Source organism: Symphodus melops (genome assembly GCF_947650265.1).
Source record: "Symphodus melops genome assembly, chromosome: 4".
NCBI lineage: Eukaryota > Metazoa > Chordata > Actinopteri > Labriformes > Labridae > Symphodus > Symphodus melops.
Genome location: NC_136694.1, coordinates 21,860,031 through 21,885,799, shown reverse-complemented (window position 1 = coordinate 21,885,799; position 25,769 = coordinate 21,860,031). Strand labels below are relative to the sequence as shown.

The window sequence follows — 25,769 nt, the reverse complement described above, 5'->3', positions numbered from 1 at the left end:
TTCAGTAGGTTAGTCACTATTTATTAAAGGAGGCTTCAAAAGTTAACTTGTTTAGTATGAGATTAAGTAAAGAGGCTCATTGTAGTGAGATGTCACATTATATCATAGTTATTCTGACTGCACCCCATCATGAGCTTGTACGTTCTTCAGGCAAGGTTAGCTTGGCCCCCAATTGTTTTGTGCTTCAGCAGGTGGCTCAGCAACAAAACACCCGCTGGAACCTTTTCACTTGTCATTGTCAGTCTAAATCACAAGTTAGCTAAACAGACAACCGTCCTGAGAGCCATGTCACAACACATCTGCTCCTCATACTAAATGTCTATTTACAGTAGACGCACCAATATGGGGAAAGCCTTGTCTTTTCGTGAGGAGAGCCAAAAAATACTGTGGCAGAAGGACTGAGATTTGACTGGTAATGACAAAGATCTCAAGAATATAACATTGAACTGATGGTAATGAAATTGCCACTGGGCTATAAAATGTCTTAATGCAGTTTGTCATAGTACATGGGACATTGTTGCTCCTTCAAGCTGTTGCTTCTGATAAAAATCAGTATAAGCATATAGAAAATGGGGATGAAATTGTTGCTATTTATCCAAATTGCACAAGAATCCACGTGTTATTTGTCTTCTGACTGGTCTGTGTGCTAAAGTGTGTTTCATAATAACCCTACAGCTGAATGACTGAAAAAGGCAGAAAGAAGATGTTCTTTCATGGACTTGGATTGATGATTGAGCTCATTCAAAAGACATGGCAAAACACCTGAAAAATGTGGAGTCCATCTTGGGAATGTTTTGGGAAAAAAGGTGAAAGGCTTCTTCTTCTGCTGCTGTTTTACAGCAGTAGGCCTCCATGTAATGTTTCTGAGTAATCAGCTCCTAAATTGTATATATTTCAAAATTTTCCACATCAGTTTTCCCCTTATACAATTATGGAAATGTTTTCTTCCCCTTTTGCTCGATTTTCAGTTGTTTAAGGTCTTCTTCTCTTTTCCTTTCTTCAATGTGTTCCCTTTCCACCATGTTTTTAAGGGAGGGAGTTGCCACAGTTCAGTATGTTGTGCGGGCTTTTCAGCAGGGAGTTTCAGTAGATTGTTCATTAATGTTTTTGGTTCCACCTCAGTATACTGAACATTTCATTATGGATACTAACTTCCGGGTTTTATGCAATATGGATTGGATGCATGCTTTCAGGAAATTAATTGTCTTTCATTTTATTCCATTCATTATCTCTTTTCAAAAGGTGGAAGTCCTACCCATTACACTTCAAAAATGGATGGTGCCTTCTAGTGGTGTACAGGGGAATTTAGCTTGCAGTTTCTTACAAATTGGGAGTGACACCCATGCAGTGAAATTTATGTATGGGAATGGCTGAATCTTCATGACCTTAAAAATGTAGGGGGTGACAATCTTTCAAAACTGTATATTGCAACTTCATTCGATTTGCTTTGACAGGTCTAATGAGTTCAATGTTAGATGCATTTTTTTTTTACCTCAGGGGACGCAAGGTGAATTAGCAGATTGTCAACAGTTAGTATCTGAATAAAGGATTTATTAAAAACATATTTTTTCCAATCTTGTTGAAAAAAACAGTAATAGGTTGTTGGCTATTGATGAGTTTCCTTGTGACATCTCTAATGCTTCTTGGCTTATAGGATGATTATAAGTGTGCACTGCTATTGACCTCTGCATTCATACAATAAAAAATGTTTGACACCCTCGTAGAACCCTCTTATTGGCACAATCGATTGCTGTAACGAATGGGACTGCCTCGATCGACATGCAAATGCTCCAGAGAAAAAGAAGCCCTGTGCCATTATGTTTTCTTCATAACAAATTGCAGAACCCAGCCATTATATAACAGAAGAGTGAAGGTCATGTTGTTTCACAAACACTAACGTTTGTTCATGGTCCTTCATTTTTGATGGCTTACTTTAAGTTTTGGGTGATCTTTTGGTGGACCTTTGAAATTGTATGTTTCTAACATGGTCATCAACCATGCATCTGTCAAGAGTCTATACACTCTAATTGTCACATATGGCAACGAAGACAAGCTGTGACACTAAGGACAGTGATTTTCTCCTGCAAAGCAACACAGACCACTGCAATCTACTGACTTAAATGTAAATGTAGTGATCTGGGAACTGTGACTTTGTAGTGTGCAATCCTCACTCTTCTAAACTATTTTCTCTCTTGTTAGGATCATCTAAATACTTGATACATTTAGTTTTTGCAGTACACACACAAGCTTGGAAAATTCCAACACACGTTGTGGACCTTTGATACTCCTCAACTTTTAAAAGGTCCAAAGGGAACACGAATATATTCATATTTCTGTCTAATTACAAGGGTAACAGTGAAGTAAATTCTCTGAAGTCTGGGAGCAGGTGTTGAATTGATCAGTAACATACTTGCACACTCTTCTGACGATTTCTCTGTAGTGGAAGCTTTAAGGACCACAATAAGGTTTATCTGACTGTGAGTGTTTTCGGTGCTTTTTATGGCATGCTTTTTTGAACATTACTTTTTATTTCTTGCTTGACAGGTGTGTCATGACCCTGCTAAATTGATAACTTTGATCTTAAAAATTGCCAATGTAACTCTAACTACCTTAAGTTTCATCTGACTGTATTGAGCGGGGAACATATTCTGGCCTCTGCCCAACAAGTAAAGTGTACACATTTTTTGAGAAATTCAGACATGTTAAATGTGACACTGATTAATTGTGCACCCCTGTATTCAACCTTTGTCTCGTTTGACCTTGCTTCTTTGTCTGCTATGTTGCTGCCTGAATGTTTTAGAATTCTGAAAATAATTTTGAAGGATAAATGATGAGATGAAACTTTGGGTACAGCCCTATAAGTTCTTGTTAACTTTAACTCTACCTCCTTTTTGAAGGGATGAGCCTTGTATTTTAGAGGATGAATACAGAACCCAATTAATGTGCCTCATTTTGTGAGAGCTTTTTTTGCAGGTTAAGGAAGTGAAGAGAATAAAAGTGAACAAAAAATTATCATTTTACTTGCAGAATCCATTAAAATCTGCTGATGTTTCATGTTGCTTTAAAAGAATACAGTCCTTTTGAAAAGGCTCTGAATATACTTTCATATGGTGTGTGTGTGTGTGTGTGTGTGTGTGTGTGTGTGTGTGTGTGTGTGTGTGTGTGTGTGTGTGTGTGTGCAAAATTACATAATCTATACATGTTTGTGAGGAATTGTACAGTAAGTGTGTGTGGTGTTAGAAAATGAAGGAGAGCAGGTGTCAGCAATCTCTCCATGCTCCCCTACTTATCCCCTATTCACCCAGGCCGTTTCTATGGTAACCAATGAAAAGATTGTCACATGGATGATTTGTGCCAATCCGCCAGTCATTGGCTGCATAATGGACCCCCACTCAAGGAAATAATAGTAAATTAAGGCCAAGCAAAGCCTTGATTGTGTGAAATACGTGACTGGGGGATTTCAAACTTTTTGGTGTTCAGTTTTCAACCCTTTTTTAAACCTAAGTACATTTTATGATGACATTCTGAATAATGTTCTTTCGAAACAGGAGTCAGTTTCACCGCAGCCTGCTATCATCAGATTTCAGTAACATGCTTTTTCTTTTTGCAACAGAGGTTGCCTTCTGGGGAAAATATATCATACCCTAAATCCCCAGGGTCAATTCATTTTTCAGTTCTGACAATCTGCTGGACGCAGTTGTCTGTCAGTTAAATTATCCATAATTCAGGTAAACCAAGACAGCCTCTATGCATCTGAGCTTTTCTTCAAACATGTCAAGCAAGTTATAGCAAGGTAGGAATCAGCACAAGCCATCACACACTTGATCACCACATGGATTGGATTGTGAAAGGAGTGAATGGGACTATATGATTGCGTTTAACAAGCTGCAGAATTTTGCATAGTAACATAAAAATGCTTCAATTCAATGTGACCTCAGAATACAAGTCACTTTTTAGATAGCATAATAGAGCAATCTTACAGGAATCTTACTCCACCATTGAGAAGTCAATGAGGTGCAGGAAGGGTGCGATTGGATTACACGGCCAATTAATGCTGAACCAACTTCCATCAAACTGGACAACTCCAGGACCATAGGAAAACGCGCCAAAATACATAAAGAACTAGGGACTTCAAAAAGTTAAATATTCAGCCTTTTGAGATTTTGCAGATGGTGCAAAATGTTGCAGAAAAAATACACAAGACTACAATAAGGGAACCCTTTCTTCCAACATTGAACATGCAATGATGTGCTTCTGGTGACTTCTTCTTTTGTAGTTAGTACAAATTCTTAATTTGTCATTTATGTTGCAGAGTGTATACATCCAAATAAATAAATAAATATTGCATTTACATACAAACAACACCAAAAAAGGATATGTGTATTTCAATACTATTTACCTTATATTCCTAGGTTTAATAATTATGTTCTGGAAAAATGATCTGCTTAAAACTGTCAGACTGTTTGGATTTTTCGACAGTGCAAGTGGTTTGAGCTGCCATTAGGAACAAGGCTTAAAGCTGCAAAACAGCGACAACGTCATCAAGCACTTGATGAGGCAAACCAAATTCAAATTAACCCCTAGAAACCTCATCTGAGAACACATAATAGAGATTCCATACAATCTATTAAGTCCTTATTCAACAGCTGCTCTTGCAGCATTAGCAGCCCACAAGAGTTGAAGGAGCTCACCAGCTCTGAGATCCACAGTGACTCAGCCTCTTGTCCTCTGTTTAAGCCCTCGCCGCCATATCAGACACAGCCTCCTGCACTGTCCCTCTGCCTGTTCGCCTTACTCATCTGCCTCACAACTCCGATTTGCAGCAGTTTTTGCCCCTCAATCCAAACATTGGCTTTAACTGTCTCATCCAATCTAGCAGGCTATCTTTAACCGTGACGGCAGCCTTTTCACTCAGTGTACATGCTTCTGGCTGCAACCTTAAATGATACTTCACCCTAGAGAGCCTCAGCCCTTCAGTATGCTGCCCATGTTCCCAAGTGGCAGTGAGTGTGCTGCAGACCAAGGTCCTACCCTAACTTCAGAATGGCAGTTACTGAAGCTCAGTAGAAAATGATTACCATTCAGTGTTCTTTAATACACATCGGTTAATTCCCCCCCCCCCTGCGCATATAAAATGACCTAGTCTGTGACCCTTGCCCGAAAAGCGTCTCGAACGGATTTGGTCAAATCTAGCTTAGATCAACCAATCAGGCAGGCAGCAGTTCTGTTGCCTAGCAACACATGAGCATATATTATATTCATCTCAGCAGGGATTTGCATTTAAATTTATTGTTACATGATTGAGGTAATTAAGCTACATTTGTTGTTTTCATTTTCAAATGTTTCTTGGTTATTGGGTTTTCCTGGGCTCTGAATCTGACAACGTTTAAACATTGTTATATTGATTGATATGAAAGAAAATTCTCAACAAATTATCTAGGGGCAAAAATACCAAAGTATAAGAGAAATTGCTACCTAAACTCTATGTATTCTTTCTTCTCTTCCATGATGGAAGCATCAGACGGCTTTGTGTTATGGGTGCAGGTGGCGGCGGATGCAGATTCTCTGAAAGCTATTAAGTCTAAATATCAGTCCTGACTCGCGGATCACAGTGTGTCTGCTTCCATTACTTTGATGAGGGGTAACAGCCCATGAAAAAGGATTCAAGAACAGAACAGAAACCTATGGAAAGGACAGAACTACTCCTTTGCAACGCAGACTGGAATAAAAAGATCAATGGCATAAAATACAGCCATTGCTTTACATGTAGCCCAAATGCTACGTCAATGAAATGGACATTGAATTATTAACAACACAAGAAAAACAACAAACAAAAAAGAGTTAAATGCTACATCCAAGTTGTAGCCATCTTAACGATCTTTTTTCACAGCTCTCAGAAGTTACAACCCAATCAAACTCAGTCATCCAATGTCCCCCCCCCCCCCCCCCCCACACACACACACACACACACACATACACACCCTTTGATGTTTTATGAAATAAATGATTTATGTGGAACATTAGTACAGGTGTAGAAGCTAGAAAAATGTCCTCTGCTATAAATTATATAGCATTACTGTAGGTCAGACTGTATTGATATTCCCATGACACAGCCAAATAGCCCCCAAGACAAAGGTGGGCTAGCCGGATGTGAGGATTGTTGAGAATTCTGTTGTTTTTATAGTAGGTCAATAACCACACAGTGCTATTAAAAAATACTAAATTGATCGAATAAAAAGCTGCTTCATATTTTTCCGTTCATATCATTCACTTTAAAATGAATCCTTATTCAATTTAGAATGAAAATAACGTATAAATAGACAAACTGTAAATCAGCTTTGACTGTAAGGGTTGTATTAAACATTGCCATCACATCTTGTATTTAATATCCATTCAAAAATAGTCAAAATCCTCATTTATAATAACATTCCATCCCAGCAGCAGTGGAGCATATATGTAAATCAAAGGTGCTTCATGATTTCATGATCAATTTCAAGCAGTTGTAAAATCAATGGTGAGATATGGAGAAGTAATATGGGGTAAAAGGCAACTGTGAAATGATATAATTGTTTGTGCGCGTGTCTCTGTGTGTGCTGTAAAAATGCCTGTCTGATACTATATATGTTACCAGAACATAGGGCTAAAAAAGTCTGACTCTGCAACTAGCGGGTTGGGTATGAACCAGAATCCGAATATGAATTTCGGAAAGTTAGAAAATGACATGGACGGTTTTATTCTGTACATTTATAAAAGATAGTGGATTCTATGTTATGTGCTTCATTGATTCATCATATGCAGCCTGTGCTGATGTGTCCCTGAGGCTCCAGACATTTTTCCTCAGCTCCTTCCGCTGCTGGATTCATTCACTGGGGAATATGTTGTGCAGATTTGTACAATTAAAATTAAATTAAAATTTTATGTAAGTGTCTAAAACAGCAAAGAGATGTATTGCTTCATAGATTTAGCCAGTTTTATAAAGATATATCCAAGACTTGTGTATGAACTTCTTTTGTGGCCTTTTTTTGGGATGTAGAAGATTTACTCTTATTCATCCACAAAAGAAAATGCTCAGAGTGCCTGAGAGCAATAACAATTTTAACAATTACTCAAATTATGACACATAATGTAATGTCACTGTCATCAGCCATGAACCACAAGCATGTCTTTCTTAATTGGCCTTTTCTTTATAGTATATGACATGTTACATAATGATCTGCTGCCCATAGTAACATTTCACAACCAGTGTCACTGATGTTGCAATAGATCATGACAGGGGTCAAATTAATGGCAAAGCATGTGTCTTTTCTAAGCACAACTCAACACTTTAAACCACACAGTTTTTTTAAAGGTAATTGATTCAGGTAAAACAGTTACAAGCATCAAGTGGATAGGGATTCGTTTGGGATTTAGAGTCCATCATTCTAGCAATTCCCACAACACAATGCTCAATTCTTAGGGAACAAATCTCAAAGATGCAGTTTCCAAATAGGTTGTTACAAGTGATAAGCTGGCTTGGCAGGAACATTTATCTTTCCCTCCATACTCTCCCTCATCAACGTCTACATTCCTGCCTGGCTGTGAGAAGACTGAAGCAGGCAGGGATGGAGGCCAGTATTTGTTTTACTCTGCTGCTGTGCTTCCACCCTCCCTTTTTTTAGAAATGCTCCCTGGGTTCTTTTTGTGAGTCACCCGGCAACAGACACATCACTTTGTCTCGATCTTTTCACTGCAAGCGGAAACCGTGCACCGAGGCTCTTCTGGAGGGGCCCAGCAGCGTCCTACCTGACTGACTTACCAATGAAGAGCCAGACACATTCTGTGGGCCTGCAGTGTTACACATAACTGGTCCTGACAACAATCCCGCCCTCTCCCCACCATCCGAGAGGAACAGAGGCTTTTAGGATTAAGAGACATGAAAAAAACTACAGTTACAGGGCTTTTTCTGTGTGTATGTCTGTTTGTTTGTCAGTGAGTCTCTCTGTTTACTTCTCAGCCTTTATCTTTCTTTCAAATGTTCAAACATACACATTGATTGCCATAAGCTCCAAAGTGCTAAGCCGGCATACTGCACTGTTAAAAAAATGTTTGCTCAAACTAGGTATTTGAGATTGAAATGAACACTTTGCCTTGATGGGCAAGCGTTTAAACTGACTCTTGGAAAGCAGACAATGTGTGCACCTGACACAGGTTCAGAAGTAACATTTCTGAGTAAATAATGCCATTGGATGGTATGTTAAGCAGTTATTACCCAAGCCAAGGAGGTTTTTTTTTTTTTTTTGGCATCTATTGGTTCATTAGTATGTCATTTAACAGGATCACCATGAAAGCAGTGGACTCGTGCCCATATTCACAAACCTTTGGAGAATACTCTCAGAGAGCTCCTAACTTAGACTAAAGAAATCGAGCAAGGATTCCTGGCTTAGAAGTGACTTGGAAACATTCTCTAAGCAAGGAATGGGGAGAAACCTTTTTCATAGAGATGAGTTACTTTTGATCAGCTCTATTTTATGTAATGAACTTTTCATGGTTAGTGATAGTTATATTTTTTGCTAATGCGTATTCACCATAGAAGTACTTCATCTAATTGATATTAAGGAGAGAAGATCGCTCAGCTTTCATCAATTGCATCCTGATTCAACTCATGAACAAGCAATGACAGAGGTCATCATTTTAATACCAACGTCAAAGAACTGAGACAACAAAATATCCTTATCTGTGACATGTACACTTTTCCAACTACTTTCCCTCTAAAAAGCTACAATGAGTTGCTGATAAAGACGCAATTGTAGTTATTTGATATTGCTGATGTGTTGACAACGAAGTCTGACTTTTCACAACTTTTTTGTTTGCAAAAAAAATTCTATTTGGAATTCAATTGAAAAAATTACAATAGAACAGAATACAGTAACAATACAGTTTACAACAACCTTAAGAAATGCTTCTACTTTAGTGCACAACATTCAGGAGCCAACATTGGCTAAAAAAAACATCCATGACAGTTTACAAAACACAGAAATGTACAGCTGGAAAAAAAATGGTTTTATCCAGGAGAAACAACATTCAGAGATTCTTCCTATTGAAAATATAGCAGAAAGTGGCTGTGCTTGTGGATGAGCATATCATTAAAGAATCTGCTCTTAAAGCCTCTGAGGAGGTCGGACCTCTCCAACAGTCCAGACAAAAGTGTGAGAGTGCAATGGTTACTTTTCCTACAGCACAGTGAGTTGCACTTATGTTTTTTTGAAGTGAAATGTCTCAACAGCAATTAGGTAAATTGCTATTAAACTTCATAGACATGGTCATGCCCTCTGCAGGATATGTTGTACACTCTTTGGTAATAAACCATTCATAAAGTGTCATTAACAGGCCAAAATAATCAGTTTCTACACAAAAAAAAAGTATGTTGGAGAAAAATAAAATCCAATAATGTCATTTACATAAGCACGCAAATATGACAAATCAAAGTGTAAAATGTTGTATATAAACCTGCTAATTATAAGCAACACCACACTGTCATTGTGCTCATGTTAGCATGCTGTGGTTAACATTTAGAACAAGGAACTGCTGTGGTTTACAGAGATGCTAGCATGGTTTAAACGTTTCTTATAAATGTTAATCCACATGTCATTAGTTTACCGATATCCATGTCACAAGTTGAGTGCTGTCATTCTTGCCGTGTGCAGTGAGAGCCTCACCATGTATGCAAAGCCTCATAGAAATACTGAAGTGAGAGGAAATGTGATTTCTAAAAGGCCCAGTAAATATGCTTGAATCATAAAAGGCATCTGTTATCATAATCACTGCCATCATCATCTGTATCACAATTTTTTTTCCTTCCTCGCGAGTGATAATCTGCTCTTCAGTTTCAGAACATCGCTTTTGTCCCCTGTGAGCAGTAAAACTTACAGGGGCCAGCTGTCTGCTTGTGTTTGCCTGTACTCTACTCTCTATTACCACCACCTCCTTCTGTAATTACAAGCTCCATTGCACACAGGCTCACCATCAGGTGGGGCCGGGGCCACAAGCACAGCACCACCAGCTCTCATCACTGTGGCATTTTGAATTCCCTCCGTGTGTGTGAAAGCTGCAGGCCGACAGGAGGCTTTTTGCACATCTGAGGCGCCACAGCCTGTAGGCCAATCAGCCAGTTGGGATTAGAAATACTAAATTTTGTTGTTAGAAGGTTAGCTCACCCCTCATTGGTTCACCATCTGGGCTTTCTTTCCTTTCCTCTCGGTGGTGTGGCTTTTCAGCATCACTGTGTCATTGCTTTGCAGCCTATAGCATGGTGGCAGACACTAAAAAAGCAAAGATGGAAGGAAAAGATTTGGGGACAGCGGGAGCAATGAAGTGAGTCGTGCGGTGAATACACATTGTGTTGATGAGGAAAAATAGAAAAAAAAATGGAAAGGAGCTTCTGGAAATTATAGGGGAAAAAATGAAATAATGAATATTTCATCCATCAATAAGAAAAAAGTAATACACCATAAATATTGATGATGCATCAGTAACTTAAAATGAAACCTCTTTGGCATCAAAGTATCACAAACCAAGATAACATATCAAAGCGTTACCTTAAAAAAGAAAAGAAAACACCTCAATCACAGTTTTCACTGTTTAACATTGTTTTAATCCTGCGTCATTTTCACGACTGGAACTTCAACTGTTAAACCCTGTGAAAGTCTTATCTCCCAGTGAAACCCTAATAATTTATATCAATGTGGGAGTTAGTCTGCATTTAGGACCGCTCATTTGGGATGTTCCACAAGGGTATTTCGTTTTGGAAGACAGTGGGCTAAGAAGATTATAAGCAGTTTTCAATTTATCTCACAAACCCTGACTCCCTTTATTGGCTGCAACCCTCTTATCATGTTTTGCCAGGAGCTAAAGTAGCTATTGGCATCTTCCTCTTGGAGTTGCTGCATTTGAATTAATATTACACTTCTTATTTTTACTCATAGTGTTGCCTTCTTCCACAAACTGTTTCATGTAACTCACCAAAAAGTTAAAGCGATTAAAGTTTAGAATAAAACTGAATTTTTGTCAAACTGGTTTACTTGGTTCATATTTATCTTTTCATCTTCAGAGATAATAGCAAAGTCAACAAGAGGATGCCAGCAAATGATATTAAACCTTATTAGTCTAACATCAAAAAACCTTTTGTTTACACAGTAAAGAAGAAATAGAAAGAGAGAGAGAGAGAGAGAGAGAGAGAGAGAGAGAGAGAGAGAGAGAGAGAGAGAGAGAGAGAGAGAGAGAGAGAGAGAAAGAGAGAGAGAGAGAGAGGGAGAAAGAGAGAGAGAGAGAGAAGTTGCTGATGTGAAAAAAATGCTCTTTGAGTAAGGATATAAAACCTTGAGACAAGAGGATGCTCCTCTCTCAAACCCGCTGCCATCTCAGTGGTGGAAATGTTGGAGTTGGGGAGGGTCGACTTTGAGGTGACATTGACGCTATGTAGATGAGAGTGAGGATCCTGCGCTCCATGTTACGTCCCTACTCGCTTCAACTCAGACGGCGGCAGCTCCTTTCCCCATCTTCTCTCCCCTCTTCTCTTTCAGCACCACTCCTTTCAGGACAGCACCTCGCTCTCAAAGACGCACTTGTCCACCAGCCTACCCTTAAGGATCGTATATTTGCTCGCTGGCATCGGATGCAAGTTTTCACCTTGGTTTTATTCTTACAGGTGCAAGGAAATAACTTTTTTTAAAATCCAAATCAGGATTTTCCCACTAGGGAAACAATCTGGAAAAGAACGGGATTTTATTGTAAGTATACAAAATGCATTTAATATCTTGTACAAAAAGATGCGTTTGTTGACATGTTTATTACAATCCAGGGCTACTCAGGAATTTGGCACATGCAGATGCGCTGAATTTGGCAAAGCGCGCGGATGTGCGACTGCACTTCAGTTAATGGCGACGAGACTCATCTCATTAGGGTCATAAGGTGTCGATGCTTCAGTTCTGCGAGGACATGTTTATATATGTCAAACAATATAAAAAACGGATATTTTGGAGGGAAATCGCGTCTTTGCTCTCAAATCGCGTCTTTGCTCTCAAATGCGTTTTTTTTTCAGAAAAATAAAACATAAAGAGGAATAAGATACTATAACATGACTTTTGAATATTGTGCTCAGTTAATAATAATACATAAGAAGATATAAGACCATGTTACCTATATGCGCTTTACAATTACACACGCAAGGTAATGAAGAACATGGGAAGCGCGCTCAAAATGTGTATCTTTATCTTTCTTCATGATTGAATTTAAAAGATCCATTAAATTTAAGGAAATACTTTATATTCAAATATATGTATGCATATATATATATATATATATATATATATATATATATATATATATATATTAATACGCAGTCGCATTTAATAGTTTTTTTTTTAATTTAAATAAAAATGAAATGTGTTGTTGGTTTTTTTTTTATGCATCTTGCAGATATTTGATAAAAATTCGTCTATTCAAAGGCTCCAGTGAGTTATGGTCTCTCCAGGTGATTCATAAGACTTCATCGCCGCGTCTGACTCCTAAATGTGTTTAATTGCCCTGCTCTTGTACCGGAGCAGAAGGAAGTGGGCCATTGAATCTGGAGTGTAATGAATCACGGACAAAAGCAGGCTCTAAATTTTTGCTAGCATGCATTCACTCAAGGCCATTAAAAGTGATTCTTATTGCATGAGAAGTCTTTATTTCACCCCGTGGGGTTCACGGATCGAGGGGCACGTTGTTTTTTCTCTTGACATCCTCGAAGGAAATGTCATGCAGAATTGACAAATTCAACAACATGTTAAAATACATAATAGCAAGTGGTCGATGTAAAAAAATAATCATATCCAACAATAATAACTTAACATGTTCAAAACATAACATAAATTCACATTCAAATAGCCTAAACTGAACCATACAGATTTTTTTCTCATTAAATTTTTCACTTTAAAAAGTTAAGATGTAAATAGAGATATGATTCTGACTGCTGCTATTGAACCTTAGGGGGAAAAATGACAAGAATTTGTGAATGTACTTAATCAATTTTAAATCCACATTATCTTATAGCTTCTTAACCTCATTTAATTGTATTTTTCAGGGTCGCAGGACCTCTGCTAGCTGCCCCTTCCTCTGGTTTTTAGACTCACTCTACCCCGAATATTCTCTCGGCTGTTTTCTGCGAGCTGGACGACAGAGAAGCTTCTCTCTGCCTGGATCGGTGCTGAAATTTCCTCCTCTCCACTGGTCAGGACAATCCAACACGCGCAGTCACCATGGCCACCAACGGGACCAAAGCCTCGGACGGACACGTCTTAACGGAGACGGTGAACGACGCCCCCAGCACCACACCAAACGACAAACCCAAAACCTTGGTGGTCAAAGTGCAGAAGACAAATAAAGATTTGCCCGAGAGAGAAACGTGGGGTGGGAAATTTGACTTTCTCCTCTCTTGTGTTGGATACGCAATCGGACTCGGAAATGTCTGGAGATTTCCTTATTTATGTGGAAAAAACGGAGGAGGTAATCAGGAATTTTTGGCATTTTTTCCTCCCATTTATCCATACATCAAAAGGAATGCAAAGAGTGCGACATCAGAACCTGCCAGCTTGCTCCCGGAGGTTTTTTAAAATTAGAATAAATCTAAAGTGTATTTCACAGACGCATCTGAGCCGTGCGTAATTGCGCACCAGCGAAAGCCTGTGCGTTGATTTAGGTCGCTGTCTGAAACCAAATTCTCCCTTATTCATCATATATGTAATCTGGATGGTGATTTATGTCATTGGTTTATGATTTAACCTCACTTACATCCCCTTACCTCCCTCCTTTCATCCAGGGGCCTTTTTGATTCCCTACTTTTTGACCCTGATATTTGCTGGTATGCCCTTGTTCTTTCTGGAGACGGCTCTTGGTCAGTATACGTCTATTGGAGGGCTTGGCGTGTGGAAGCTGGCCCCCATGTTCAAAGGTAATAGACATTCTAATGTTTCCCTAAAGACCCTTAAGTAGGCTTTAAATGTCATGTAGATGCTTTATGGAGACTAGGTTGATTAACAGACATAGCTAAAGTCTTTAATTTGGTCACCCTCCCTTCAAAGGTTGGCACTCCAATGAAAGACCAATGCTTTTATACATTGTTTATATGTTATATATATATTATTATTAATATTATTATTTTCAGGTGTGGGTCTGGCTGCCGCTGTTCTGTCCTTCTGGCTAAATATCTATTACATTGTGATCATTTCCTGGGCTATTTACTATCTGTACAACTCCTTCACTACTGTGAGTATTTGACGCCTTTATTCATAGTATTTCCTAATAACTTGTAATGTTTTTAGTAGTTTCTGAAAATACAGTTGGTATAATTCCAAAGGTAGTTGTTTAAATGAGGGTGCAGATTTTCCCCTTTGCTTAGTTGTGTTTGTTTGTGTTGTCATGTTGTAATTTTTAACATAGTAACCCCTTTAGTTAAGTGACTAGTTCAGCTTGCCAGCACCTTTTATGTATAGCTGCACAGCCTTTAATAGGGTATGACATTTATTACTTCCTTTCCCACATAATTAGCGTCTTACACAAGGTATTGATAAATGCATTTGGTGATGAGGCATTCAACCTCTGAGAAAAGCATGAAATCTCAATGAGTATCATGGTCTTGGCTGCTTGACAGCCAGAGAGAAAGGGACCCAGCAGTGGGAGAGTGGTCAGAGTAAAAAGGGTTGTGTGATTTTTCTTTTTTTCTTTGTCTCTCTCGAATTTCAGGAACTCCCATGGCAGAGTTGTGGCAATCCTTGGAACACAGAACGTTGCTACACAAACTACAGCATCCTGGACACCAGAAACCTTACCAGTGCTGTGGTGGAGTTCTGGGAGTAAGCAGAACAAAAGAGTCTGTTTAGATCACAAGGAACACAGAAAGGTCATGGTTCCAAATGTGCCTAAGAAGATGAGGGATACAGTGTGAAATGGTCATTGGAAATTGTCATCATATGGTTCACCTAATCTGTCAAGTTCATTCATCTCCAGATAGATCTGGAAGAGGAATCTTGGGGAATTTTACATTCATAGGCCTAAAACCATGCTTAGAGGGGAAAAAAAGGTGTAAAAATGCATGTTGACAACAATGTATATAGGCATATTTTTCCACAACTGTGAAGCCTTTAAACACTTCTGTAGGGAGAAAAGAAAACCAGGGATAGGGGTCTTTTAAGAACATATTTGTTTGTGCATGTATAATGAGGCATTTGCATACTGTAGTAAGACCTCTTTCCTCCCTTTACAGACGTAACATGCATCAGATGACTGATGGCCTAGAGAAGCCCGGGGAGATCAGGGTCCCGCTGGCTATAACCCTCGCCATAGCATGGGTGCTTGTCTATTTCTGTATCTGGAAAGGGGTCAGCTGGACTGGCAAAGTAAGTACATGGATAAGATAAAGACTGAACTAAAGAAATGGTTAAAACAAACTCTATAGGGTAATGACTTGCTTTCAACTTAATGTTCAAGGTCATAGTTTTGATACAACGATGTGCTGGATTATCATCGCAATTAAGCTATTTGTGATTACACAACTAAAATGAACCCTTTATCTACTTTTGTAGATTGTAATTGTACTTTGTCTGTATTTTATACCAGCAAAGGATTGGCTAACTATAGGACATTTTCAAAACACTTGAAAATAATTAATACAACTAAAGATTTTCATTAAGAAAATCTTTGATATGTAGTACTCTGTCTTTAATCCTATTTTTCATCAGACTACTTAAACATTGTACAAAAATGTCTCATAACTACAAACCAACTTAAGTATGTGAAGCATCTTCACATTCCTGAAAGGGATTCAAGTGTATAAACGTTGCTGTTGTTCAGCCAATATGCAACAAAAGCAATACAACCAGGACATTTCTAAAATGTGTTTCGCTCTCGTTTAAACTAGCTTAATAGTGTTTTTTAAAATATAACTTAAGTGCTTACATATTCTTTAACATTGTCAGCAGTATATCAGTTCCTTTAGTTTGCATTCTTTAGATTTGATCATCAATGATCTGAGTAATATTGACAATGGTAGATCAGTGCATAGAGTAGAGTTACTTTATTTAAAGAGGGACATAGTGCACTGAGAGTGTGGCGAACCTAACCATTGTTGGGTCATGTTGCCTCTGGGGAATGGCTGACTAGGTCACTGTGCTGCTCTGAGCTGTAGGGATGCTGCCACAATACTGTAACACGCTTCATGATGCCTTCAGTAACTTCATGGTTTCTTCACTTCTTCTAAAGTTCTGTTGCACTGCCGGAGAAATGTTCCAAGTGCAATGATGCTCACAAGCTGTTTAATTCAATAAGTTACTTATACAGACACTATTCTTCTTTCTTACACTGCCTTTATGTTCCATAGGTGGTGTACTTCTCAGCCACGTACCCTTACTTTATGCTGTTCATCCTGTTTTGCCGTGGTGTCACTCTACCTGGTGCTATTGATGGAATCATCTTCTATATAACACCAGACTTTGAAAAACTGAAGGAGTCTGGGGTATGATTTCGGATTTCTCTTCACTTGCTCTACACATGCCTTTTGTGTCTTCAAAGGAATATGTAACACATTTTGAAACACCCACATTTGCCTTGCTACATGTCCATTAGTCTGCAATCTAAGAAGATGGTATTCTATAGGTTTCAGAAAAGATTATATTTAGATGTGTGCATTTATTTACTGATGCCTTTTATTCAGTGGTGATTGTAAATACATTCTACATCTAACAGCTGAAGTATAAACACATAAGGCTTAATAAGTTCATCAGACACAGGGCCACTTATCATAAGACAGCCCTGTAGTATTACAATTTAGGGAAAACATTGTTAGAAGTCCCTGCAATTATCATCAAAGGTTTACCAGAGACAGGATGCATTATTGCAAAACTGTATCGAAACTGCTTGTCTACCAGTGTTAAATTTAAAAAAAAAAGGTCTAATATTAAAGAATGTCTTTATTAGGCATCGAACAGGTGAACTTAGCCTCTTTTGTCTCATCTTTGTGTGTCAGGTATGGCTGGATGCTGCTACACAGATCTTCTTTTCCTACGGTCTGGGATTAGGCTCTCTGATTGCTCTTGGCAGCTACAATACTTTTAATAACAATGTATACAGGTATGTGATTATAATGTTTTTTCAGATACATATCACAAGCGTTAAATGTTTACATGAAAATGAATGTCTTTCTAACTTGCCACAATTAAATCAATTTCTTTAAAGAAAAGTGTGCAGATGTCTGTCTGTCATTTGGATTATTTTTGGTTTCCTGGCAACATAGTGTTTGCTGAACCTTCTATTTTGGGACTATTTGAGCCTCCAGCTCTATCACTCATGTTGTTATTGTGGCTCTGGTATACATTCATTGGCAAAGGCATTTGGTTTGCATCACCCACAGTCCAAATGTCAAAAAGCAAAACTGGAGCAAAACTATTGTGGTTACCCAAAATAAAAAACAGCTGAAGCTCTCCACCATTGAAAAACACACACAAAAAAAACAGTTCAATATGAATGTACTCAGCGTCTGCGCGTCTGCAAGATGCAAAATGGCTCTCCACTGTCCCCTCCCCCATGTCTCCCCACAATGTGTGACGGGTTGATAAGGAATTGATACAAGCGTGACAATGGCTGCCTTGTGCTTTGTCTCCCCCCTTCAGAGATTCTGTCATTGTCTGCTGCATCAACTCCTTCACCAGCATGTTCGCTGGCTTTGTCATCTTCTCCATCGTTGGATTCATGTCCAATGTAACAAAGAGACCCATCGCTGATGTGGCAGCCTCAGGTAATTGCAATCAATGTTGAAACTCGATAGTGACAATAGGCACAAGCAACGGTACTTCAGACAGTGCAAAAATAATCCTTTGAAATTGCTTAATGTTTTTCTTTCAGGCAAAAGGAAAGGTTTAAGCTTGTCTCTATTTGAAAGTTCTGATTTCTTGGGTTATTGGAAAGAAAATTGCTTGGAGATTTAGCTCATTTTTCTTGTTGTACTCAAGTTTGACCTTCAGCACACAAACTTTCTTAAAGCAGCATCGAGCTCATTGTTTCTGTTCATCAAAATAATGTAGACCATTTTTTCCTATCAGCATTTCTTTAATACTCGTCTTTTGTCAGGACCTGGCCTGGCGTTTTTGGCATATCCTGAGGCGGTCACTCAGCTTCCGATCTCTCCTCTCTGGGCCATACTCTTTTTCTCAATGTTGCTGATGCTGGGAATTGACAGCCAGGTAAATATATTTCAACTGAAGTGGTGGATGGGCCATATTCTTAGCTAAAACACAGATTTTCAAGCTTCCTTTTGATTTTTTTTTTGAGAAATAAACAAACAATACTGAGACATTAAACATGTTAGTCTTTGGTAACAGAGTATAACTTCACAGATGACAATTTGTTTTGACTCTCTCTGCAGTTCTGCACTGTGGAAGGTTTCATCACTGCGCTGGTTGATGAATTCCCTCATGTTCTCCGAAAACGCAGAGAGATCTTCATTGCAATTGTCTGCCTTATTTCTTACATCATTGGGCTGTCCAACATCACACAGGTAAATACTTTCATCTCAATGTATTATCCACATGTGTTTTACAATATTACTGGGAAGCCTAGATTGGTAATGAGTAGACATTATAGTGATATTGCCAATCAAGTGCAAGCTTTACAGGTCACCTTTTTATGATTAAATACTGTATGTTTAATATTGACTTTGCATGCATCAGTATATTTTTATTTTAGAGATTACATTTCTGTCACATTTACAGGATGATTAAACATTTTTCACAGACTTGCAAGCATGCCATGGTTTGACCTTTGCACATGACCCAGTAACCTGAAATATTGTTAACTCAGTTAGTGGCCCTCATGTGAGATCCCATAGGTAAAAAAGGTCAAGAAGTCTTACTCCCTCTGTGACTCTTGGCTGAAGTGGTTCAGCTCATTTCATCAGTTTTTAGACTGCAGAGGTCAAAACACATGATTTGATTTCAGTAAAGATGCTGATTTATCCAACTGAATTGACCTCTCTGTACAACATATTGTGTATATTTGTATTTAATGCCCTTAATGTGAATCCTAATGGGACCACCTTAACTATAATCGAGCACCAAAACCACGCTTTGAACAGTACTTGGTGACATGGCACATCCAATAGCTGTATTTCCGTGACGTTTGTAGTTTTATTTTTATGATCCAAATGGAATAAATGTGTTTTAATGACCCCCTTACTCCTCTCCTAGCCCCACCCCCCATAAGGCCACAAATTCCATCTGAAATTCTGAAAGTCACTGAGTCACAAGTGAGCAAAAAGTTGGCAACCATGCTTCTGAGTCTGCTTACTTGAGAGCTAAAAATGACTGAATCACTGCAGGCCAAGGTCATGTTGGCCAATCACACTTGAAGATGCTGCATTGTCCCATCTGCCAAACTGGATTTCCATCATACCACACGGCACACGCTCAGCCCTTCTAGAATAAGGCAGTTAACTGAATCACAGCTTCAGGCGGGCTAAAACAGATCTTCACAGGGTGAAACCTGACAAAAAGAAGCAGGTCCTTCTGAGCTGGTCTCCATGGTGACCTGTTAACTGACACAGACCTAAAAATGTTTCAAGGATAAGTTTTGTCTTCCACAGCCCTGTTTTTGCTACACGTGCTCAGCTTACATAGGGTGGTCTTAGCACCAGTTCTGTCCTCACCGATGAGACATCAATGATGCTCACCAGCCACAGCCGGTGCTGCTCCCACCCTTGATGTTATTCCACTTGACCGATTTAGTTGTGTCCAGCATGTCCAATACTATAATCGTTACTTCACTGTTTTCCCTTTTTCTTCTTCAGTCTTCAGTCTAATCTTTTTTTCCCTGTGTTTCTTCTATTGCAGGGTGGACTGTATGTGTTCAAGCTATTTGACTACTACTCGGCTAGTGGGATGTGTTTGCTCTTCCTGGTCTTCTTTGAGTGCATCTCCATTTCCTGGTTTTATGGTGAGCCACACTTCTGTCAGAGCAACCTTCTTAAATGTGTTTTTTCCCCATGTCAAATAATACTGCACATATGTGTTTATTAATTGAAATATGGAATCATGGACTGCACAAAACTTAATGCTGCGCAAAATAGACTCTGTTTATCAAGCTTTTTCTTTGGTTTCAGGTGTAAACAAATTCTATGACAACATTGAGGAAATGATTGGCCACAGGCCTTGTGTTTGGTGGAAGGCCTGCTGGGTTGTTTTCACTCCGCTCATTGTGGCTGTAAGTGTTATCTATTGCTTACAATGAAAGAAATGAATCATGAGCAATGTTTAGTGTTATTATGTCTCATTAAAGCCATGAACATAGACTAACTTGAATTTGTATATGCAGAAATGTGCTTTGTTTCATCAGAAAATGGTCATCTTTGTTACAAAAGTTGTGCAATTCTGCAGTTTTAACTTCCTCTGAGCATGATGACAGCAGTGCTGAAATATATCTTCTGTCTTGTTCAGGGAGTCTTCTTGTTCAGTGCAGTGGAGATGGTCCCGTTGACTTTGGGTGACTATGTGTTCCCACTCTGGGGCCAGGGGGTCGGCTGGTGCATGGCCCTGTCTTCTATGACTCTCATTCCTGGCTACATGGGCTACATGTTCCTCACACTCAAAGGCACATACAAAGAGGTAAGATCACTGAGACTCAGTCTTAGCAATGACGCAGTGTACTTGTATATTACTATGACCTTTTATTTACTTAAAACTATAGGATAGGATAGCATATAACTTTATTGATCCCCAACGGGGAAATTCGGGATATGGCTGTGAAACAAATTAAATGTTAGATCCTGATTAGCATTTAACATTTAAAAGTGAAAGATATTTTATAATAGGTTTTTATTTGGATTTTTTTTAACTGTCTTAAGCTGAGAGTACTTTACTTGTGTACTAGTTATTAATTTCAAATAGCCGTATAGTGGAAGGTTAAGCCATTAAAATTAACCATGGCAACAGAAACTCATTAGATGTCAAAGGCTTTTAATGAAAACAGGACAGATACACAATGGTACGTTTGATGTCAAACCGCAGATATTTCTTTTGCCTTGTCAAAGATGCAGCAGGGTCCATCTATCCTATCACTGTGACTACAGGAAGACACAGTGATGCTTATCCAGGGTGCACCTAAAGGCACAAAATAGCATAAGATTAATTGCAACGTAAAAAAAATTTATGCATGAATTTCAGGTGTAAATAATCACAATTAACTAGTTAATGCTGACAGCCCTACATCAAACCAATTTTCATTTGAAATACATTGCACAGAATAACTTTATTGTCCTTGTAAAGAAGGCAGTGAGTTTTACTAAACTACTGGTGCAAAATAAAACCATCTACATATCTAAAGATAAACTCATACTTTTAAATAAATAATATTGCTCCATTAAACGTGACAACTGGTATTTAAATACCAAGAGCTTACACCAGCCAGAATGAAATGCAAATCGACTGGCCACAGATTTCCCCAAACATTTGCATCAGTGTACCCCCCCCCCCCCCCCCCCCCCCCCCCCCCTCAGAGCATTTCACGCATTCATTAGCTGGTTTGAATTTTAATCTGCAGTCGACAGCAAGTCAAGCTCAGTGTTAAAAGTGGATTACTTGGTATGCACGATTTTGGCTCAAATGTATTATAACATGATGTATGATAAACCTACTGATGGAATAAGGCTGCATTTAAAGGGTTCTTGTGTTTTGTGAGGATAATGTAATGTAAATGCAACATACATGCCCTGGGGTTATGAAACAGAAGATCAGCTTCAAACAGAGGAACGCTTGAATGAACATTTATGCTCAACTTCTGTGATTTTATCCATTATTTATCTCAAATGTGTTTAGATTTATATCCCTGTCATATACAGAATATCCACAATAGCTGCCAATCAAAGCAGTACTGGCATGTGATAACAGAAAAAAGACAATTCACTCTGGATGTTAAAATGCTCATATTGATTTAGCTCTGTGCATTTTAACCGCTCTGTGCTTTATTGCTTTAATAATCACTAAACACAGAGGTCTGCTGGGTAGAGTTGTCACAAATTGCCATGAGGAGCATAACAGTGAAAAAAGGAGTAGTAAAATAGAGTTTATTATTAGTTCTGTTTAACAATTCCAGATGCCGCTTTGCTATACCAACCACTTAGCATTCAGCAAATGACATTCCTTTTATGCAGCAGAACGTATGCAGCATTATTGATCAAGTGATTGGAATCAATGGCAGATAATACCTTTTCCGGCATCCCATTTACATTGAGAGCTTTTTGATTTGCAGTAATTAACAGAGCGCTTGCATCTATACCTTCCCTCATGACAGATAGCAATATAAACACCACTGACAGAGTAAATGGGCCATAATTGTATGCAGTGCGATGGAGGTCTGCCAGAGGCAATGTGCAGGTGTCAGATCCTGCAGCACCAGCTGATGGCTGATTGTCTAATTGTAGCAATCATCCAGCTGATTAGCGCTCTGCACCCAGGTGGATGCTAAAGCTTTAAAAACACTTTATGCTCTTTGTGCTGCAAAGAATGTGTCCAAAACTGCCCATAACTCAGGACAATTGGAAGATTAGGCACGTTTGGAATGAGCTGGTTTTGTTAACACATATGTAACGTCAACATGTCATAATTATTGATTTTTTGTCTTCATTATCTTGAGCAGTATTATTTTGTGTAGCTATATACATAATAATAAATGACTACATTAGTTTTCTTAGAGTATCTTACTGCATGTTCACTGACAGAACCAGAGGCTGTGCATTCATTATGCTCACAGCTGGTGTGTTTTATTACAGCTTAGGGGGTTATTCACAAACTTTGCAGCTGCTTAGGCCCTACCAATACTATATGACATGGTATTATTTCAGCCCATTTTTCAGCTGTGATTCAAATGGTGTGATTTTTCTCCCCAGCGTCTGCGAATAATGATCAAGCCTTTGGCACTGGTGAAGGCTCAGGAAAACGGCCCCGACCAGCAGACAGAAAACCAGAGTCAGAATCCTGCCACTGAGGAAGCCTACATCTAGAAACTTCTGCTTGTCTCTCTGTCACAATGGACAGATTGGCCATCTACACAGAAGAAACGTAATCAAGGTTGGGAACGACCACCAGACTTCTATGTCTGCTTTTATTCACCTACCTCCTGGGGACACGTGAGACCAACCTGATTACATGCTTATTTTTAGGGTTTTTTCTGTTTGTTTATTTGTATAATACAGAGTTATAAACTTAAGAGAAAAAAATACCCAGCAAAATTGTTGTGATATTATGAATTTCATTATGCAAAAAAGTTAGTCTTTTTAGAAAAGGAAATGTGAATTAGGAAATTACTGTATATTGAATATATAATTTAAATTTGGAGGCCCGCGTTGATTCAATAGTATTGTGCATCCTTAAAGCTAGTGAGTATACTAAACTACAATTACTGTACAAAGACAAATATTGGTTAAATGCATTTTGCTTGTACATTAAATAAATACATTAAAATGAAAACAGTGTAGTAAGTGAAAAACCTTTTTGAAAATGTGTACATTTAAAACTCAATATTGACCACTTTATGTCAATGAGAATATGGGAATGTTCAACAGGTAAGGCCAAATCTGCTTGTCTGTGTAAAATATAATTAAACTAGATTATACCACCCCCCTTGCATAATACTGCAGTTTGCCTGAAATGTTTACCACCCATGTCCTGGGCTCATTTGAAAAGCACAAACACTAGTACAGGATGAAATTTTGAAGCGTCCAACTTTTTTGGGGCTGGATTTTAACTTGTGAAAAAAGCAAAATAACTTGCAAAGAAAACATAGCTAGAGACTGTTATACGTGTTTTTGTTTTTTTAAAGAACAATAACTTTATTTTATATGTTGTCTGAATCTTATTTGTAGGATTATTTCTAGGTCGTTTTCTATATGTGAGAGTGAGAAGGACCAAAAATACATTTAAGATGAAAGATTGGTTCGGACAGTTAACACTGTTAATTATATGTGGATACAATCATACATCCATTTCGACTCAACAGAGTGCAGTAAGAAATACATAGTCGCCTAAAAGCACAATTTCAAATGTATAAATTAGCATCTTTAACAATAAAGGTGTAGCAAAAACAGAAATGTATGCAATGTGCGAACTACATTTCTCTCTATATCCTTTTCTTGACAACAACTTTAGTACTAATTCTGATCTATATGAAAAACTGTGATAGTGAATAGGCAGTAGTGGCAGATGCATTGGAGACTGTATGATGGATTTCTTTGATAGCTACCACTATTCTGACTGGAACCGTTTACTTGTTTATCTCTTTAGTAACCCATTTCTCAGGAACAAAGGTAGACGTGACCAAATTCTTTCAGAAACCACCATTATACACTGAAAAATTTAATGCTGTTTTCAAAAACACGCAACTTTTTAAATTTCTTCCAGATTCTCCAGTAAATCCAACATGCTAGTCAGGCAGTTACAAACAAGGACAAGTGAACCAGTATTAAGAATTGGTATACAAAATCACTTTGGCACATAAGAAAGCTGATCCAAATGGTTGCCTCTTTTCTGTGTTCAATTCAGTAAGCATAATTTCTTTCAGTGTAAATGAACTGTGATAGCCTTCACTGAGTAATCTTAGTAGTAGCCATAGTGTTTTTTTTACCCTGTGGCGAGTACAGATTTCCAATACTAGATGGGTGAGACAAACGTTTGCTTAGTAAAAGAAAAAAGCCTGCAAAAGCACTGTTAAATACAAGGACTAAGCCAGATTGCTTTGTAGGCCAACACCACTGAAACTACTCCTTTTAATAGGATAAAGAAAAAAAAACCTATTGTTACATATCAAGTTTGCTCTGCAATATAAAAACCGATATGTAGAAGCTGACTCTGTGAAATACAAAAACATCAATGTATCACTACGATGAATGATCAAAAATATTAGCTTCTGTGTCAGCCTAACTTGAAAGGAATCAGGTTGAATAAGTCCCAATATATTTGCTTTTATTTATGTTTTCTTTTCTGAAAGATATTTGTATTAAAATGTGCAATGACAAAGGATTCCGTGCATTTTGTATAAAGTTACAATACTACAGTTTTCTCTTTTGAATGATGTTGTAAACTGGACTGTGTACTACATGTATCTGTGAATGTCCGTACAACCTAAGTTTTTCTTTTCTTTGTCTAAATGTTGAACAAAAAGAAGTGATATTATTTGCTGTTTTCTGCAATAATATTATCTCAGAAACTAAAGCACATATCTTTCTCAACTGTAAAAATGATAATTACAATAACAGAATAGAGTAATAATAAAGATGATGATGATAACAATAATGTAATAATACTAAAGTTATAGAAATGTCTAGTCAGAGATTATTGTTTTGTATATTTCTAGCTGTTTCATGGGCCTAATGTAAAATATTATATGTAAAAAAAAATATAATAAATGTCTTTAGATGGTGTTATATGAAAAAGCATGACAGCAATATGTTACCTGCAAAATAAATAAAGATCTATAGATTATAATATCAGTTTCAAGTCATCCTTCTTTTAAAAATGTGTTACATGTTTGTTTAAATGCATACAAAACTGTTTGAAGGTTTAAAAAGAATATTGATTTGATATGCATGTAACTGAAAAACAAGAAGCGCTACATAATATTCTGTTTAATACACGCTTTAAACGCCTGATTCATTGCATAAGTAAAACTGAATCAGCCATCGCTTTCTTCACCGCAAGATATGCTCTCTGTAAACTTAG

At 38.0% G+C, this 25,769-nt stretch overlaps 1 protein-coding gene across 1 annotated transcript; it reads left to right on the top strand.

Annotated features, from left to right (window-relative positions):
• Nucleotides 1–11,333: 11,333 nt before the first annotated feature.
• slc6a1b (solute carrier family 6 member 1b) lies at nt 11,334–25,535 on the top strand. The gene is made up of 15 exons (XM_079341053.1): nt 11,334–11,765; nt 13,100–13,521; nt 13,835–13,966; nt 14,180–14,280; nt 14,758–14,867; nt 15,278–15,410; nt 16,391–16,525; nt 17,036–17,139; nt 17,679–17,803; nt 18,136–18,248; nt 18,431–18,562; nt 19,893–19,995; nt 20,162–20,262; nt 20,496–20,663; nt 22,943–25,535. Exons 2-15 carry the CDS (start codon nt 13,275–13,277, stop codon nt 23,054–23,056), a joined length of 1,818 nt encoding a protein of 605 aa, XP_079197179.1. The 5' UTR covers nt 11,334–11,765; nt 13,100–13,274; the 3' UTR covers nt 23,057–25,535.
• Nucleotides 25,536–25,769: the final 234 nt, after the last annotated feature.

Excerpts from the sequence above, each read along its gene's own strand:
- slc6a1b (XM_079341053.1), top strand. The coding sequence starts at position 13,275 with ATGGCCACCAACGGGACCAAAGCCTCGGACGGACACGTCTTAACGGAG. Across the intron at positions 14,868-15,277 it reads GCTGTGGTGGAGTTCTGGGA|ACGTAACATGCATCAGATGA; the intron begins GTAAGCAGAACA and ends CTCCCTTTACAG. Across the intron at positions 20,664-22,942 it reads TCAAAGGCACATACAAAGAG|CGTCTGCGAATAATGATCAA; the intron begins GTAAGATCACTG and ends TTTTCTCCCCAG.